This window comes from Carcharhinus amblyrhynchos, chromosome 15 (genome assembly GCF_965287045.1).
Source record: "Carcharhinus amblyrhynchos chromosome 15, sCarAmb.v2.hapA, whole genome shotgun sequence".
Lineage (NCBI taxonomy): Eukaryota > Metazoa > Chordata > Chondrichthyes > Carcharhiniformes > Carcharhinidae > Carcharhinus > Carcharhinus amblyrhynchos.
This window is the reverse complement of record NC_137338.1, coordinates 70,292,185-70,311,021: the sequence shown is the minus strand read 5'-3', so window position 1 is coordinate 70,311,021 and position 18,837 is coordinate 70,292,185. Positions and strand designations below refer to the sequence as shown.

General features: G+C 51.9%; 1 protein-coding gene across 1 annotated transcript in view; it reads left to right on the top strand.

Moving 5' to 3' along the window:
• LOC145352883 (cytoplasmic tyrosine-protein kinase BMX-like) overlaps positions 1 to 18,837 on the top strand; it is an 81,139-nt gene that overhangs the window by 42,373 nt on the left and 19,929 nt on the right. Inside the window, 4 exon segments of the mRNA XM_080203186.1 lie at positions 2,159 to 2,238; positions 3,863 to 3,990; positions 6,725 to 6,790; positions 13,032 to 13,203. Coding sequence (XP_080059312.1) covers positions 2,159 to 2,238; positions 3,863 to 3,990; positions 6,725 to 6,790; positions 13,032 to 13,203 — 446 coding nt within the window.

Below are 18,837 nucleotides of genomic sequence, written 5' to 3'. Positions count from 1 at the left end.
CCCAAGCCCTCCGCTCTATCCTATCCCCATTACCATCGGCCAATCCCCCTAACCTACACATCTTTGGACTTCTGTTTTTTCTTCACAATTAGCTCCATCGGCCAGACTTTGCAGGGCTATCGAGAAAGTTTAAAGATTATTTATTAGTAGGCTTACGTTAACACTGCAATGAAGTTACTGTGAAAATCCCCTCGTCGCCCCACCCCAGCATTGTTCGGGTCAATGCACCTAACCAGCACGTCATTCAGACTGTGGGAGGAAACCAGAGCACTGGAGGAAACCCACACAGACACAAGGAGAAGGTGCAGACTCCACACAGATAGTGACCCAAGCCGGGAATTGAACTAAGGACCCTGGCGCTGTGAGGCAGTAGTGCTAACCATTAAAAGAATAGCCCTTTGATGGAACCAATAGAGGTATGATGACGTGAATGGCTTCTGTATAATTCTATCATTCTGTTTCCCCCCTGGTCAAACCCTGATGGTCACATACGGGCCAGCTCAGCTGAAATCTCTAATGTGCTTGAGGACCAAAGCCACCTTATAGCAAACTCCTTATCCCCCCCCCATCTCCCATTCATACTCTCCTCACCAGTCTCAGCCTTGCATCCGCTGTGAATTCCAAACTTAGCTGATCTTTTCACAAGACCAAGGGTGGGATTTTCCAATCCTTCCTGCCAGCGGGATCTTCTGGTCCTGCTAAAAGCGAGCCTGGCAGTAGAATTCCTGGCATGGGGCAGTTGAACCATGTAAAGCACTACAGACTGCAGTGGAACAAGAAGATCCTGCTGGTGGCCAATACATAGCTCTCTCCGTCATGGTAAAACACACTGTAGTGGGGTGTGGAAAATCCCAGCCCAAGTAAATAAGAATGCATGTTATTTGGGGAAAATATCTGTTGATGTACACAAAGAGAACCAGCTACGTAGAATCCCTACAGTGCACTGACCACAATCCCACCCAGGCCCCTATCACTGTAACCCCATGTATTTACCCTGCCAATCCCCCTGATACTAAGGGTCAATTTAGCATGGCCAATCAATCTAACCCACACATCTTTGGACTGTGGGAGGAAACCGGAGCCCCTGGAGGAAACCCATGCAGATATGGGAAGAATGTGCAGACTCCACACAGATAGTCACCCAAGGCTGGAATTGAACCCGGGTCTCTGATGCTGTGAGGCAACAGTGCTAACCTTTGTGTCGCCATGACATGGAATCCAGAGTGGATGATTCAACATCAAATCAAATACAAAGAGGAAGAAAGATTGGATTCAAAGAGAAATATAGAGATGCGAAATAAAAGTATTTGTTTTGGAACAATTCTGATGTATTTCCCATTTGGAAGGAATGGGATTCTACATTAGTTTTAATAGTTTTTCAATGTCAAAGAGGGTTCATTGACAGTCTTACACATATATGAAGTTGTTAAAAGGGTACATGCAATGAAATAGCTTGACGACATCCTGTGGTGAGTTCAGTTTATATCAATTGGACAAATATCACAGGTTCATGCCATTCAGTACATTTCAAAAGTAGGCAGAGAGGGAGATGGTGTTTTAACAAAATTGACGGTGGAGAGGAGATTCTCAGACAGCTGCTCTTAGATTACCACGTTTAATCTTGTATCTGCCCTGAAACTGGCACATCAGTAACAGAGATTACCATCAGCTTCATCATTGTGCTCAAGATACAATGACAAACTGTTGATGAATGAACGATCAGGTCATTTAGTATATAATGTAATGATGTCATAGAGTTATAGAGGTTTACAGCATGGAAGCAGGCCCTTCGGCCCAACTTATCGATGCTGCCCAGTTTTTATCATTGAGCTAGTCCCAATTTCCCGCAGTTGTCCCATATCTCTCTATACCCGCCCTACCCATGTAACTCTAAATGCTTTTTAAAAAAAACAAAATTGTACCTGCCTCTACCAGTACGCCTGGCGGCTTGTTCCAGACACTCACTACCCTCTGTGTGAAAGAAATTGCCCCTCTGGATACTTTTGTACCTCTCCCTCCTCACCTTAAGCCTATGCCCTCTAGTTTTAGACTCCCTTACATTTTGGAAAAGATGTTGTCTATCTAGCTGAGCTAGACCCCTCACTATTTTATAGACCTGTGTGACTGTATGTAACTCTACAACTTGTTTCTGATGTAGGGGAAGGAGGGCGGGTACCTTGTACGAGACTCGAGTCAGAGTGATGGATATGTGGTATCAATTTTCACCAAGGCCCTGGAGTAAGTATTCATTTCAATCCAAATGAACAGATAAAGCCCCATTTATTTGGTCCACAGAGACTAACTGACACTGGCACACGCATGCATGCCCGCTGATAAAAAAGATAGAGTGAACAGTCCACTTTGCCTTTACAAATAGCTGTACAGGATGGAGGACCTTTCTCTTCACCAAGCCTGGGACTGCCTGGAATTGGAACCGAGGGCAGAATCTACCTAGCCTCTCAGAGATGGGCTACACAGATGGGGGAGGGAAGGTTCAGGGCAAGGCGTTTGAAACCAAGGATTAGAATCTTAAAGTAAATGTATTGTCTGACTGGGAGCTGTGTTAATGAACACAGGGTAATAGACAAATGAGACTTGGGGCAATTCAAGGTGGAAGAAGCAATTTTGGATGAGCTAAGACATTATAGAGTGGAAGATGGGAGGCTGGCCAAGAGAGGGTTGGAATAGTCCAACCCAAAGGTAACAGAGGCATAGATGAGGATCTCCGCAGCGGATAAGCTGAAGCATTGTTGGTCCACAGGGTAGTTGGAGTGAAATTGGGCAGCCTTGCTGATTGTGGGGAGATGTAATTAGAAACTCAACTGGGTTTGAGCTCAACACCAAGATTGTGAAGTTCTTGTTCAGCTAAAGGTAGTTACAGGGACAGGAATAGTGGATGTGGAACAGAGTTTGTCATCATAAAGTCATAGAAAGAGGCCCTTCAGCCCAGCATGTCAATGCTGGCCAAAGACAAACCACCCAACTATTCTAATCCCATTTTCCAGCATTTGCTCCATGGCCTTATATGCTTTGGCATCGCAAATAGGGATCAAAAACAGTGGGCACGACCTTTCTGCCCCACGGCTCTGGTCGAATAGCGTAGCGGCACAGGAAATTTCAATGGGAGGCTAAAAAATGGGAATTGCGATTGTAAGATCTCATAGCTGAATAGCTACCAAATTTTGTCGCTTGAGGAAGGCCTGAGGCTCAATCTCAAGAAAATGGTCATTTCTGCTCCTTTACTTGCTGCCATTAGTCAGTGGACCATATTCTGTTTGTAATGTCCTAACTATGTTAGGGGTTGTGGGTTTTTGCACATGTAAATTTAAGCTAACACATAGCAGATTTTATTGAAAGAAATGCTCTCTGCACTGCACCAGCTACAAAACTGGAAGTAAACCAGCAGCCTGTGGCAACACCCGAATGACGTCACCATCCAATCATGTGATCAGCCCTTAAAGCAACCTGCAACCCTTTTAAATATATAACACCATTCTACAGCACTGATGGTAAGGGTGACTAAATTGGCCAAACGTTGCATTCAGACAGAAAGGGTGTTACTGCGAAATGAGACTGCTGCATATCAAACAAGCCTTTTCTCTCCAAATTGACGCAGCCTTCACATTGGAAATCAGAAGAAATTTATTCTGCCGAGGCTTCACCGGTAAGACAGTGCGTGCCTACACATCACCCCCCCTCCCTCACCTTCACTCACACACACATTCACTCACACTGCAATTTGCATTTATTAACAAAACTTGTAGGACTTTGGGTTTTCAGGGTTTTTTTGAATTGTAAAGAAAAGGATGACAATTTGACTGAAGTATTTTTTGATCAATGTATTTTGCCTGACTATTCTTAGCAGTAAAAACGGAACAACCCGACATTATCATATCCGTCGCACAGCCGAAGGGAAGTACTACGTGGCAGAGAATCATTTGTTTGACACAATCCCAGAAGTGATTCACTATCACCAGCACAATTCAGCAGGTAATGTTTAAAGGCATTTCAGAAAGAAAGAAATGAAACTGAGGTCTCAAAGTGCAGAGGGAACTCCAAATTGAGACACATGACAAAGCTGTGAAATACTGTGGTTACACAAAGAGTCATTAAGTAATGGGGAATCCATGTAAAATCCCAGTGTGCTCACATTTGTGGCAATAACAAACAGTTTTGCAAGGATATTGGGGCATTAAATATTAAACACAGCACAAATTCACTGGAATATCCTTTGAGAAAATACAACATTAAAAATCATGTTTTTTTTAGTTTATTTGTTAGTGTCACAAGTAGGCTTATATTAGCACTGCAATTAATTTAGTGTGAAAATCCACATTCTGGCGTGTGTTCGGGCACATTGAGGGAGAATTTGGATGGCCAATGCACCTAACCAGCACATAAACAAAGAACAAAGAACAACACAGCACGGGAAACAGGCCCTTCGGCCCAACGAGCCCGCGCCGCCAACTTAACAATGTATTTTTCCTACACCTCCCTTGACCCGTGTCTATGCTTATGGTACCCCCATTGGAAACCAGATTCAGGGGAGAATAATTTAGGGACAATTTGTTACACCTATCAGCCTAAGAGCACATCTTTTGGACTGTGGGAGGAAACCCACACAGACACAGGGAGAACATGCAGTCTCCTGACCGACAGTGACCCAATTGAACCTCAGTCCCTGGCGCTATGAACAGCAAGGCTCTGCCAACCAAATGAGTTACTGTCATGAAGGGAGATCATTGATGTGACAAGAGATACGTCAACTAGAAAAGGACCTTTCGCAATGGCCCAACCATCTGAGAATGAGGTCATATTTAAGGGGTGTAGGGTGGAAGGATGGGTGAATTTCCTTATGGAATGGCAAACACAGTAAGTGAAAGCCAGGAGGAATGTAATAGCGGAGGGTTTGAGCAGAGAGGGCCTGAGGGAAAGAGAGCGCAGGAAACATAGAACCCCGAGGGGTCCCAGGAAAGTTCACACAGTGTTTTTGTTCGAGAACTCTGTACAGTTCCTGGCACCTTATATACATGCAACACAGATTCACCTGAATGCTACGAGGTGTCCCATGGTTAGAGAGCCAGACGTGACATAAACTGGTCTTGTCCTCCCAAAGAGAAAGAAGACTAAAAGATGATTTAATTGAAGTTTTTTTGGATTTGAAAGGAGCTATTAGGCTGCAGAGAAACCTTTCCCACAGATGGTGGAGTCTGGGAGCAAAAGGGGGGGGGTCAGAGCCACGCCATTTTGGAGAGAATTTAGGAAGCTCTTGTTCATGTGCTAAGTGGTATACCCTTTCCACAACAAGAAATAGATGCTCCCTCAATGAATAGTTCCAGTTCAGACAGCTAGAACGGACATATCTTTGTGTAACAATTTTAATTAGGCAATTAAAGCTGGCCTGTAGAATATGAACTCCTGCTTAAAGGCCAAATTGATGGTCTAATCAAATAGTAGTGTCAGTTCCTCTGGCACCCCGGATGAATACTGCACACTAAGAGTGCTCCGTATAGTGTTGTTGGGTCTTGTAAGTAAAGGAATTTTGGACTGTGGGATGAAACCCACAGCCTCTGAGGACTTATTAGCAGGGATGTGGGCCCGATTCTCTGATTCCGCCCATGGCTGGGATTTTCTCATCCCACTGCAGTGAACGGAGATTTGACTAAGCACCAAACTCTCCCTTCCCGCTGGCAGCAGTGGCCAGGGCCTGAACGGCCAAAGAACTCCAGCCATAGAATCAGGTCAGGTATAACTCATTGAATGGCAGACAGACCTGAGGGGCTGAATGGCCCCTATGTTCTCGAAATATTCTACCCCTGGTCACAGAACCCTCTCACAATTGATGTTCGTGTAATTTCAATGAGGGCGATCTTACCAAAAACATTCCAAGCGCTGAACGAGTGTGAAAATGGGAGTAAATCGCGTTAATTCTTTGAACAAGCTCCCGGACGCAATCCTACGGTACTTTGAAAGATAAAAGAGCCCAGATCCTCGCTGGCAGGGGAAGTGGGTACAACTTGTTTATGCCGGGAAGTCAGCTGCTAAGCTCTGAAGGTGCCATTGCGCAGGTGTCCCCATCTCCCACTACACTGTCACTCCCGCATGCCCCCCGATCACACCCCAGAAATGATCCCCAACGATTGCTTCCCCCCGCAGGACATCACCCCCCACCCTGGTCACTGCCCCGGCCAATTGTTGCTCCCACCACCCCCTGCCGATCACTGCCCCTACCGATTCCCACCCCCGATGCAGAATACTCTCTTCCCCTCGCCCACCAACCCATGCAGAGCTCCCCAAGTCATAGCTCTGACCCCTGCCATGGCTCTGCCCCTTCAGACTCCACCCTTATCCCCCAGGCTTCATCCCTTGGCACTGCCCAGTGCCAGGATATGAGGTTGGCAGTGTCAAGATACCAGGCCAAAAGTACCAGGGTGCCAAGCAGGCACTGTCAGGCTGGCACTGCCAAAGGGGCAGTGCCTGGCCTTGCTCTCCAATGCCCAGCGGTCTTTAATGGCCTCATTCCCAATGCTTAGGCCATTGCCTCTGGTCCCTGTTGGGAACCATCTGTGATCCTCACTGGTGAGGACCTCAAGGAGTGAGCAAGTAAGGGTAAGTGAGCATGGACGATAGAGTCCGGGGCTCGCGAATGAGATTTAAATAAGCTTATGGATATTCAATCACTTTCTTTATCTGATCATCACCATATTGTTTTCTTGTTGTTTAGGGTTGGTTACAAGACTTCGACAACCTGCTTCAACTGAAACTAATAAGGTTCCAATTTCCATTGATGGTAATGAATGTACCTACAAAGAACATTCTTTCAGAAAGCCTGAAATCGAATCGAAACTGAGTGCCAAGTCATTTCTCGATGCCTAATTTTTGGTCTTACATAGGAACTAGAGCCATCAGGGCATAGGATGAAACTGCGAGTTTTATAATCCTGGTATAAATGGGTCTAAGAAACTCTCTTCTTACTGATGACAGATCAGCTCTCACAGTGATCCCACAGAGTGAATCCACACAGTTAACTCACACTGTGTTCCAGTTCATCATCTCACACTCAGTCAGCCCAGGCAGTGAAACCCGCAATTATATCCTAAAACTGTCCTTCTCAATTTGGGATAAGCAATAAAATGCTGCAGTTGCCAGTAACGCTCACACACCGTCAACAACGAAATACTTGACAAATCCGATCACTGATTCCAGATCCCCCTTGTCCCTCAGTGCTGCACTGTACCTAAAGAGAATGGCATTGGGTGACGGACACTCCAATGGACAGCAACAAAGCTGGAGAGTTACACTGTTAATGGGAGGTTCAGAGGGAGTGCTGCACTGTCAGAGGGTCAGTACTGAGGGAGTGCTGCACTGTCAGAGGGTCAGTACTGAGGGAGTGCTGCACTGTCAGAGGGTCAGTACTGAGGGAGTGCTGCACTGTCAGAGGGTCAGTACTGAGGGAGTGCTGCACTGTCAGAGGGTCAGTACTGAGGGAGTGCTGCACTGTCAGAGGGTCAGTACTGAGGGAGTGCCGCACTGTCAGAGCGTCAGTACTGAGGGAGTGCTGCACTGTCAGCGGGTCATTACTGAGGGAGTGCAGCACTGTCAGAGGGTCAGTACTGAGGGAGTGCTGCACTGTCAGAGGGTCAGTACTGAGGGAGTGCTGCACTGTCAGAGGGTCAGTACTGAGGGAGTGCTGCACTGTCAGAGGGTCAGTACTGAGGGAGTGCTGCACTGTCAGAGGGTCAGTACTGAGGGAGTGCTGCACTGTCAGAGGGTCAGTACTGAGGGAGTGCTGCACTGTCAGAGGGTCAGTACTGAGGGAGCGCTGCACTGTCAGAAGGTCAGTACTGAGGGAGTGCTGCACTGTCAGAGGGTCAGTACTGAGGGAGTGCTGCACTGTCAGAGGGTCAGTGCTGAGGGAGTGCCGCACTGTCAGGGGGTCAGTACTGAGGGAGCGCTGCACTGTCAGAGGGTCAGTACTGAGGGAGTGCTGCACTGTCAGAGGGTCAGTACTGAGGGAGCGCTGCACTGTCAGAGGGTCAGTGCTGAGGGAGTGCTGCACTGTCAGAGGGTCAGTACTGAGGGAGTGCCGCACTGTCAGAGCGTCAGTACTGAGGGAGTGCTGCACTGTCAGCGGGTCATTACTGAGGGAGTGCAGCACTGTCAGAGGGTCAGTACTGAGGGAGTGCTGCACTGTCAGAGGGTCAGTACTGAGGGAGTGCTGCACTGTCAGAGGGTCAGTACTGAGGGAGTGCTGCACTGTCAGAGGGTCAGTACTGAGGGAGTGCTGCACTGTCAGAGGGTCAGTACTGAGGGAGTGCTGCACTGTCAGAGGGTCAGTACTGAGGGAGTGCTGCACTGTCAGAGGGTCAGTACTGAGGGAGCGCTGCACTGTCAGAGGGTCAGCAGTGAGGGAGTGCTGCACTGTCAGAGGGTCAGTACTGAGGGAGTGCTGCACTGTCAGAGGGTCAGTACTGAGGGAGCGCCGCACTGTCAGAGGGTCAGTACTGAGGGAGTGCTGCACTGTCAGAGGGTCAGTACTGAGGGAGTGCTGCACTGTCAGAGGGTCAGTACTGAGGGAGTGCTGCACTGTCAGAGGGTCAGTACTGAGGGAGCGCTGCACTGTCAGAGGGTCAGTACTGAGGGGGTACTGCACTGTCAGAGGGTCAGTACTGAGGGAGTGCCGCACTGTCAGAGGGTCAGTACTGAGGGAGTGCTGCACTGTCAGAGGGTCAGTACTGAGGGGGTACTGCACTGTCAGAGGGTCAGTGCTGAGGGAGTGCCGCACTGTCAGAGGGTCAGTACTGAGGGAGCGCTGTGCTGTCAGAGGGTCAGTACTGAGGGAGCGCTGCACTGTCAGAGGGTCAGTACTGAGGGAGTGCTGCACTGTCAGAGGGTCAGTCCTGAGGGAGTGCTGCACTGTCAGAGGGTCAGTACTGAGGGAGCGCTGCACTGTCAGAGGGTCAGTACTGAAGGAGTGCTGCACTGTCAGAGGGTCAGTACTGAGGGAGTGCTGCACTGTCAGAGGGTCAGTACTGAGGGAGTGCTGCACTGTCAGAGGGTCAGTGCTGAGGGAGTGCTGCACTGTCAGAGGGTCAGTACTGAGGGAGTGCTGCACTGTCAGAGGGTCAGTACTGAAGGAGTGCTGCACTGTCAGAGGGTCAGTACTGAGGGAGTGCTGCACTGTCAGAGGGTCAGTACTGAGGGAGTGCTGCACTGTCAGAGGGTCAGTGCTGAGGGAGTGCTGCACTGTCAGAGGGTCAGTACTGAGGGAGTGCTGCACTGTCAGAGGGTCAGTACTGAGGGAGCGCTGCACTGTCAGAGGGTCAGTACTGAAGGAGTGCTGCACTGTCAGAGGGTCAGTACTGAGGGAGTGCTGCACTGTCAGAGGGTCAGTGCTGAGGGAGTGCTGCACTGTCAGAGGGTCAGTACTGAGGGAGTGCCGCACTGTCAGAGGGTCAGTGCTGAGGGAGCGCTGCACTGTCAGGGGGTCAGTACTGAGGGAGCGCTGCACTGTCAGAGGGTCAGTACTGAGGGAGTGCTGCACTGTCAGAGGGTCAGTACTGAGGGAGCGCCGCACTGTCAGAGGGTCAGTGCTGAGGGAGTGCTGCACTGTGAGAGGGTCAGTACTGAGGGAGCGCCGCACTGTCAGAGGGTCAGTACTGAGGGAGCGCCGCACTGTCAGAGGGTCAGTACTGAGGGAGCGCTGCACTGTGAGAGGGTCAGTACTGAGGGAGCGCCGCACTGTCAGAGGGTCAGTGCTGAGGGAGTGCTGCACTGTGAGAGGGTCAGTACTGAGGGAGCGCCGCACTGTCAGAGGGTCAGTACTGAGGGAGTGCTGCACTGTCAGAGGGTCAGTGCTGAGGGAGTGCTGCACTGTCAGAGGGTCAGTGCTGAGGGAGCGCTGCACTGTCAGAGGGTCAGTACTGAGGGAGCGCCGCACTGTCAGAGGGTCAGTACTGAGGGAGCGCTGCACTGTCAGAGGGTCAGCAGTGAGGGAGTGCTGCACTGTCAGAGGGTCAGTACTGAGGGAGTGCTGCACTGTCAGAGGGTCAGTACTGAGGGAGCGCCGCACTGTCAGAGGGTCAGTACTGAGGGAGTGCTGCACTGTCAGAGGGTCAGTACTGAGGGAGTGCTGCACTGTCAGAGGGTCAGTACTGAGGGAGTGCTGCACTGTCAGAGGGTCAGTACTGAGGGAGCGCTGCACTGTCAGAGGGTCAGTACTGAGGGGGTACTGCACTGTCAGAGGGTCAGTACTGAGGGAGTGCCGCACTGTCAGAGGGTCAGTACTGAGGGAGTGCTGCACTGTCAGAGGGTCAGTACTGAGGGGGTACTGCACTGTCAGAGGGTCAGTGCTGAGGGAGTGCCGCACTGTCAGAGGGTCAGTACTGAGGGAGCGCTGTGCTGTCAGAGGGTCAGTACTGAGGGAGCGCTGCACTGTCAGAGGGTCAGTACTGAGGGAGTGCTGCACTGTCAGAGGGTCAGTACTGAGGGAGTGCTGCACTGTCAGAGGGTCAGTACTGAGGGAGCGCTGCACTGTCAGAGGGTCAGTACTGAAGGAGTGCTGCACTGTCAGAGGGTCAGTACTGAGGGAGCGCTGTGCTGTCAGAGGGTCAGTGCTGAGGGAGTGCTGCACTGTCAGAGGGTCAGTACTGAGGGAGTGCTGCACTGTCAGAGGGTCAGTACTGAAGGAGTGCTGCACTGTCAGAGGGTCAGTACTGAGGGAGTGCTGCACTGTCAGAGGGTCAGTACTGAGGGAGTGCTGCACTGTCAGAGGGTCAGTGCTGAGGGAGTGCTGCACTGTCAGAGGGTCAGTACTGAGGGAGTGCTGCACTGTCAGAGGGTCAGTACTGAGGGAGCGCTGCACTGTCAGAGGGTCAGTACTGAAGGAGTGCTGCACTGTCAGAGGGTCGGTACTGAGGGAGTGCTGCACTGTCAGAGGGTCAGTGCTGAGGGAGTGCTGCACTGTCAGAGGGTCAGTACTGAGGGAGTGCTGCACTGTCAGAGGGTCAGTGCTGAGGGAGCGCTGCACTGTCAGGGGGGCAGTACTGAGGGAGCGCTGCACTGTCAGAGGGTCAGTACTGAGGGAGCGCCGCACTGTCAGAGGGTCAGTGCTGAGGGAGTGCTGCACTGTGAGAGGGTCAGTACTGAGGGAGCGCCGCACTGTCAGAGGGTCAGTACTGAGGGAGCGCCGCACTGTCAGAGGGTCAGTACTGAGGGAGTGCTGCACTGTGAGAGGGTCAGTACTGAGGGAGCGCCGCACTGTCAGAGGGTCAGTACTGAGGGAGTGCTGCACTGTCAGAGGGTCAGTGCTGAGGGAGTGCTGCACTGTCAGAGGGTCAGTGCTGAGGGAGCGCTGCACTGTCAGAGGGTCAGTACTGAGGGAGCGCCGCACTGTCAGAGGGTCAGTACTGAGGGAGTGCTGCACTGTCAGAGGGTCAGTGCTGAGGGAGCGCTGCACTGTCAGAGGGTCAGTACTGAGGGAGTGCTGCACTGTCAGAGGGTCAGTACTGAGGGAGCGCTGCACTGTCAGATGGTCAGCACTGAGGGGGTACTGCACTGTCAGAGAGTCAGTGCTGAGGGAGTGCTGCACTGTCAGAGGGTCAGTACTGAGGGAGTGCCGCACTGTCAGAGGGTCAGTACTGAGGGAGCGCTGCACTGTCAGGGGGTCAGTACTGAGGGAGCGCTGCACTGTCAGAGGGTCAGTACTGAGGGAGTGCTGCACTGTCAGAGGGTCAGTACTGAGGGAGTGCTGCACTGTCAGAGGGTCAGTACTGAGGGAGCGCTGCACTGTCAGGGGGTCAGTACTGAGGGAGTGCTGCACTGTCAGAGGGTCAGTACTGAGGGAGTGCTGCACTGTCAGAGGATCAGTACTGAGGGAGCGCTGCACTGTCAGAGGGTCAGTACTGAGGGAGTGCTGCACTGTCAGAGGGTCAGTACTGAGGGAGTGCTGCACTGTCAGAGGGTCAGTACTGAGGGAGTGCTGCACTGTCAGAGGGTCAGTACTGAGGGAGCGCTGCACTGTCAGAGGGTCAGTACTGAGGGAGTGCCGCACTGTCAGAGGGTCAGCACTGAGGGAGCACTGCACTATCTGATGAGCAGTACTGAGGGAGTGCCGCACTGTCAGAGGGTCAGTACTGAGGGAGTGCTGCACTGTCAGAGGGTCAGTACTGAGGGAGTGCTGCACTGTCAGAGGGTCAGTACTGAGGGAGTGCTGCACTATCAGAGGGTCAGCACTGAGGGATTGTTGTACTGTGGCTGGGACAATACTGAGAAATCTTTCTTATCAATGGAACAGCTCTGAGGGAGAGCTGCTCTGTTGGAGGTGCAGCTCTGAGGGAGAGCTACACTGTTGGAGGAGCAGTTCTGAGGGAGTGCTGCACTATTGGAGGGTCAGTTCTGAGGGAGTACTGTTGTATTGGGGGGACAGTTGAGTGATTGCTGCTGTACTGGGGGGACAGTTCTGAGTGAGTTCTGCTCTGTTAGATGTTTAGCATTGAATGGAGAAGCAGTATGGAGAAAGTATTGTGGGGGGGTGGGGGGGGGGGTGGTGGGGGGTGGGGGGGAGGTGGGGGGGTGCTGTATTAAGGCAGGGTTGGCCTGTCAGAGTGACAGCACCGAGCGAGTGATAGAGTGTTCTTCAGCTGAGATAGTAATGTAAGGTTCTACCAAATACTGCAACGTTTAATATGGAGTTAATAATCTTACAACATTATGTGAGAACAAGTAGGGATTTGGACTGTATCCAATCCATCACTGTTCACTCAGCAGTAAAAATGATTGAAATCTTGGTGTTGTTTGTACTGTATACAAAAACAAATTGGATTTCAAACTCATTGGAATTATCATTCATTACTGAGCTTGCCTGTAGAAAGATGCACAGTGTGAGTACTTGGTAATTATCTGCCATTCCAGAGTCAGTATTCGGAGGGTTTTCCGGAATAAACTCCAATATTAGTGGAGTTAACTGAAGTCACTTGCTTTCTGGTGAAAGGCTCAGTCGGTTTTGTTTACCAGCCGTGTTTGTGTTTCAGTGAAATGGGAGCTGACCCGTGATGAAGTGTCCCTGGTGAAGGAGTTGGGAAGCGGGCAGTTTGGAGTGGTCCAACTGGCCAAGTGGAAAGGCAAGTACGATGTGGCCGTGAAGATGATAAAGGAAGGCTCAATGTCAACGGATGAGTTCCTGGAGGAAGCAGAAATTATGATGTGAGTGACAGTTTATAAATATTGCAACGAACGCCAATGAAACAAGGAGAAATAGCCCAGGCTGGAGTGAAGGGAGAGGTATCTCCAAGGGTTAAGCATTGAAAGTTAAGCGTTCTTCCACATTTTCCCATTTTATTAGTTAAAACGGGGATTGAAATGACTAAATGAATGATTCTGGAAATGTGCATCCCACACCCAGCAGAGTAACCGCATTGTTAAATCAATATAGCAACTGCTGACCCTCTGATCTAATCACAAGTTCTAACTTCTAGTAAAGCTGTATGAAACACTGGTTTCGTGTCAACTGTAGTATTGCGTCCAGCTCTGAGTCCAGCAATTTTCCCTCTGGTCAAGGGGAGGCTAGTGGGGCTCGTGTAGAAAGGGGTAAGGATGCCACAATCAATGGCCGCCTTTCATATTTTGGATGCTGTCCCTCCCCGCACCGCCCCCCCCCCCCACACCTCTCAGGGTGCTTCCTCCCTCTATGGCCTGTCCACTGACATTCTCACCCTCCTCTGCCCACCCAGGCATCCACCCCTCCCACACTTAAGGGCGCCGTGGTGGCACAGTGGTTAGCACTGCTGCCTCTCAGTGCTAGGAACCTGCGTTAAATTCCGGACTTGGGTGTGGAGTTTGCACATTCTCCCTGTGTCTGCGTGGGTTTCCTCCGGGTGCTCCAGTTTCCTCCCATGCTCAAAAGATGTGCGGGTTAGGTGGATTGGCCACGCTAAATTGTCCTTTAATATCCAAAGATGTGTAGGTTAGATGGATTAGCCATGGTAAATCTGTAGGGTTAAAATGGGGATGGGGGTTGGATGAGGACCTGGGTAAGATACTCTGTCAGAGTATCGGTGCAGACTCGATAGGCTAAATGGCCGGGATTCCGAGACTTACCTGGTCCATGGAACTCCTAGCACCTAGGGAATACCGGAGACTACTCGCAGTCCCAGTCCTCGCTGCTGGAACTTCTGGCACTGTTAGACTGATGTGGAGATGCCGGCGTTGGACTGGGGTAAACACAGTAAGAAATCTGATAACACCAGGTTTAAGTCCAACCAATTTATTTGATAGTAAACTCACTAGCTTTCAGGATTTGCCCCTTCGTCAGGTGAATGGAGAGTTCTGGCCTCAGACAGAGCATATAACAGCACAGGGATCTTGGGTTCATGTCGCACTATCTGAAATCCCCGTGACTTGCCTGGGTTTGCAAAACCTCACTTACTGTACTGTCTGGAGACAATACACATCTCTTTAACCTGTGATCAGTACTCCTTCCACTCACATTGTCAGCCACTTTAAGACTTGAACAGCAGGTTAGGTGTAAACATTCGCATTCTAATCAGTAATCTGTAAACTGTCTGTGCTTTATCCATTTGCCCCAAGTGCTACATCAAGCCACCTCTTGAATACATCCAACTATTTCCTGTGGTATTGAATTCCACAGGCTCACCACTCTTTACGTGAAGAAGTGTCTCCTCACCTCCGTCCTAAATGGTCTACCCTGAATCCTCAGATTGTGACCCCTGGTTCTGGGCTCCTCCACCACCAGGCACATCCTCCCTGCATCTACCCTGTTTAGACCTGGTAGAATTTTATGAGTCTTTATGAGATCCCCCCCTCATTCATCTGAACTCCAGCCAAAACAACCCTAACCTAGTCAATCTCTCCTCATCCCCGGAATCAGCCTGACACTGGGAGAATGTGCAAGCTCTACTCACCCGAGGCCAGAAACATACCGCTCATAGAGAAGGAAACGAGTGAATGCAGAATGTAATGTTACAGTCGTAGCTCGAGGGGCGGCAGTTCCTAATTCCAGCTTTTCCTCCCCTGCACTCTCTTTTATACCTGTGGTGACCGCTCAATTTTCTTATAACAGGATTGGCCTGGTTTTGTCAACACCGTCAAATTCAAATCGTACAGGTTCTTGGTAGCCGAGTGCCTGTTTTAAATTGATTGGGTAAAATTCAAATGCCTGAAACCTGTTACCAAGGCATCCCTGGCCTTAGATACAAATGTTTCAGTCTGGGACTCGGTGTGTACTTTGCAATTTAAACTTCCGAGCACCGAAACAAAACACTAGCATTTAAAGGGACACCACAATGTTTTTTTACCCTCTAACATTTTTACAATTTTTTTTACACCTTTATAAAACTTGACTTTGCAACAATTTGATTTGAATTATTATTGTCACCTGTACCAAGTATTGTTTTGCATGCTGTCCATACAACTTGGATCACACACAGTTTGTAAAGAGGCACAATGCTCTGGCGCCATTTTGAAACATGGAAGTGGTCAATCTACAGTGAGAGCAGCACCACATCCCCATTCTCTACCCAATCCCTGTGTTGTGGGGACTGGCTGCAAGTATTCCAGGGCCCTGTGTTGAGGTCGGGTTTTGTGAATTAAAGGAACATCATCAACGTGGGAAAGAAATAAAGTTTTAAAGTGAACTGAAAACAAATTAGGACAGCAACTTGATGTTACAGGCTGGAGGCGGAGTGAAGGGGGAGAGTGGAGGTGGAAGTGGGGTAGACTGGAGGCAGAATGGTGGGAGTTTGGAGGTGGAATGGAGGGGTGAGGGGAGGCGGAGTTGGAGGGAGAGTGGAGGCGGGGAGGGAGAGTGGAGGCGGGGAGGGAGAGTGGAGGCGGGGCGGGGGGGAGGGGAGGCGGGGCGGGGGGGAGAGGGGAGGCGGGGTTGGGGGTAGAGGGGAGGCGGGGTTGGGGGGGGAGAGGGGAGGCGGGGTGGGGGGGAGAGGGGAGGCGGGGTGGGGGGGAGAGCGGAGGCGGGGCGGGGGGAGAGGGGAGGCGGGGCGGGGGGGAGAGGGGAGGCGGGGCGGGGGGAGAGGGGAGGCGGGGCGGGGGGGAGAGGGGAGGCGGGGGGAGAGGGGAGGCGGGGTGGGGTGGGGGGGAGAGCGGAGGCGGGGTGGGGGGGAGAGCGGAGGCGGGGTGGGGGGGAGAGGGGAGGCGGGGTTGGGGGTAGAGGGGAGGCGGGGTTGGGGGGGGAGAGGGGAGGCGGGGTGGGGGGGAGAGGGGAGGCGGGGTGGGGGGGGAGAGGGGAGGCGGGGCGGGGGGGAGAGGGGAGGCGGGGCGGGGGGAGAGGGGAGGTGGGGTGGGGGGGAGAGGGGAGGCGGGGTGGGGGGGAGAGGGGAGGTGGGGCGGGGGGAGAGGGGAGGCGGGGTGGGGGGGAGAGGGGAGGCGGGGTGGGGGGGGAGAGGGGAGGCGGGGCGGGGGGAGAGGGGAGGCGGGGCGGGGGAGAGGGGAGGCGGGGTGGGGGGGAGAGGGGAGGCGGGGCGGGGGAGGGGGAGTGGAGGCGGGGTGGGGGAGGGGGAGTGGAGGCGGGGTGGGGGAGGGGGAGTGGAGGCGGGGTGGGGGAGGGGGAGTGGAGGCGGGGTGGGGGAGGGGGAGTGGAGGCGGGGTGGGGGAGAGGGGAGGCGGGGTGGGGGGAGCGGAGGCGGGGCGGGGGGGAGAGGGGAGGCGGGGTGGGGGAGAGGGGAGGCGGGGGGAGAGGGGAGGCGGGGCGGGGGGGAGAGGGGAAGCGGGGGGAGAGGGGAGGCGGGGCGGGGGGGAGAGGGGAGGCGGGGCGGGGGGAGAGGGGAGGCGGGGTGGGGGGGGAGAGGGGAGGCGGGGCGGGGGGAGCGGAGGCGGGGCGGGGGGGAGAGGGGAGGCGGGGTGGGGGAGAGGGGAGGCGGGGCGGGGGGGAGAGGGGAGGCGGGGTGGGGGGAGTGGAGGCGGGGCGGGGGGGAGAGGGGAGGTGGGGCGGGGGGAGCGGAGGTGGGGTGGGGGGAGGGGAGGCGGGGTGGGGGCGGGAGCAGAGTCACAGATAGGGTAGAATTGTAAAGGTAGGGTGGAACTAGCCTGCGTTTTTCAATCCAGCTGCTGCAGGCAGTGAGATTGGAAATGACGGGTGAGTGGAATATTTTTTGGACTGGATATAAAGTATTGGATAAAAAAAGGCAAACACTGCATCAAGATAAGGCCTGGTGTTAAGAGAAGGCTGAGTGTAATAAATAAGTTCAGATACTCATTTCCCCATGTGTAACACTGAACGGACTGAGCTGTCTGCGGAGGCAAACACCTCCTGGATCCTTTAACCAACAGGTGTCACGAGACCGGTTTCCAGGCACGGCCAAGGTGCAGGAGGATAAATGTCACTGTTCCCGCGATCAGCTGCTGGTCTGGGTGCACAATGTGAGGCCTAGTTCACAGATTAGCCGTTTATCCTGACCTGAGCTTGAAGAGATGTCTCGGATTGAGTTGCTGGAGTTGTTGGGGCCCCCACAGGCAGCTCACCCAAGTGAGCTCGATCCAACTGCTGTCAAAGGAACCCCAAGGGGAGTGCCGGAGGGAGTTAGCGGGTGGGGGACTCATTCCGAGTTTCTGTGGAACATTCCACTTACCCAACGTAGTGTTATCGTGCTGGTGTACCTTAAAGGCACATTACAATATTTGTACGGAGTAGTCTCGTCTGTGATACCCAAATCGTGCAACTGGTGCCTGGCTCAAAAAAAGAGAGACTTGCGTTTCTCAAGACATCTTAAAGTACCTTACAGCCAATGAAGTACTTTTTGAAAAGTGTAGTCGCTGCTGTACTGTAGGAAACAAGGCAACCAATTTGCGCACAACAAGCTCATTCAAACAGCTGTCGTCAGTTTTGGGAACGTTTAAACCCAGAGTACTCAATTTCCAAGCTTCAATAACTTGTGAACAAGTGTGAACACAAAGCAGCGCCCAGCATTGCTGGGTGTTCTGTTGATGCAGTGTTATAGTTAATTACAGAAATGAGCAACTTTCTCAGCTTTCATTTGCGTATATATCCACCATCGTCTTTTTGCCCTTTTGTATCCAATCGAATACTGTCTCCTGCCAATCCTTCATTAGCATAACATGTTGCTTGTTACGGAAATGTCTTATTTTCCACAAGACAGCAGAGGCGTGGAAGCCTTGATTTCTGTACTCAAGGCCTGGAATGGGACTGGAACCCTGAACCATGATTCAGAATGTCATTGAGAGAGTTACAGCTATAAAGAAAGAACACGATTGAGGGCATGATGTGGAGATGCTGGCGTTGGACTGGGGTAAACACAGTAAAAAGTCTGACAACACCAGGTTTAAGTCCAACCTATTTATTTGATAATATACTCACTAGCTTTCGAGGTTACCCCCTTCTTCAGGTGAATGGAGAGTTCTGGCCTCAGACAGAGCATATAAAGCACAGACAGTTTACAGATTACTGATTAGAATGCGAATCTTTACACCTAACCTGCTGTTCAAGTCTTAAAGTGGCCGACAATGTGTGTGGAAGAAGCACTGATCACAGAGATGTGTATTGTCTCCAGACAGTACAGTAAGTGAGGTTTTGCAAACCCAGGCAAGTCACGGGGGTTACAGATAGTGCAACATGAACCCAAGATCCCGGTTGAGACCATCCTCATGTGTGCGGAACTTGGCTATCAGTCTCTGTTCAGCGACTCTGCGCTGTCGTGTGTCGTGAAGGCCACCTTGGAGAATGCTTACCCGAAGGTCAGAGGCTGAATGCCCGTGACCACTGAAGTGTTTGCCAACAAGAAGGGAACAGTCTCGCCTGGTGATTGTCGAACAATGTTCATTCATCCGTTGTCATAGCGTCTGCATGGT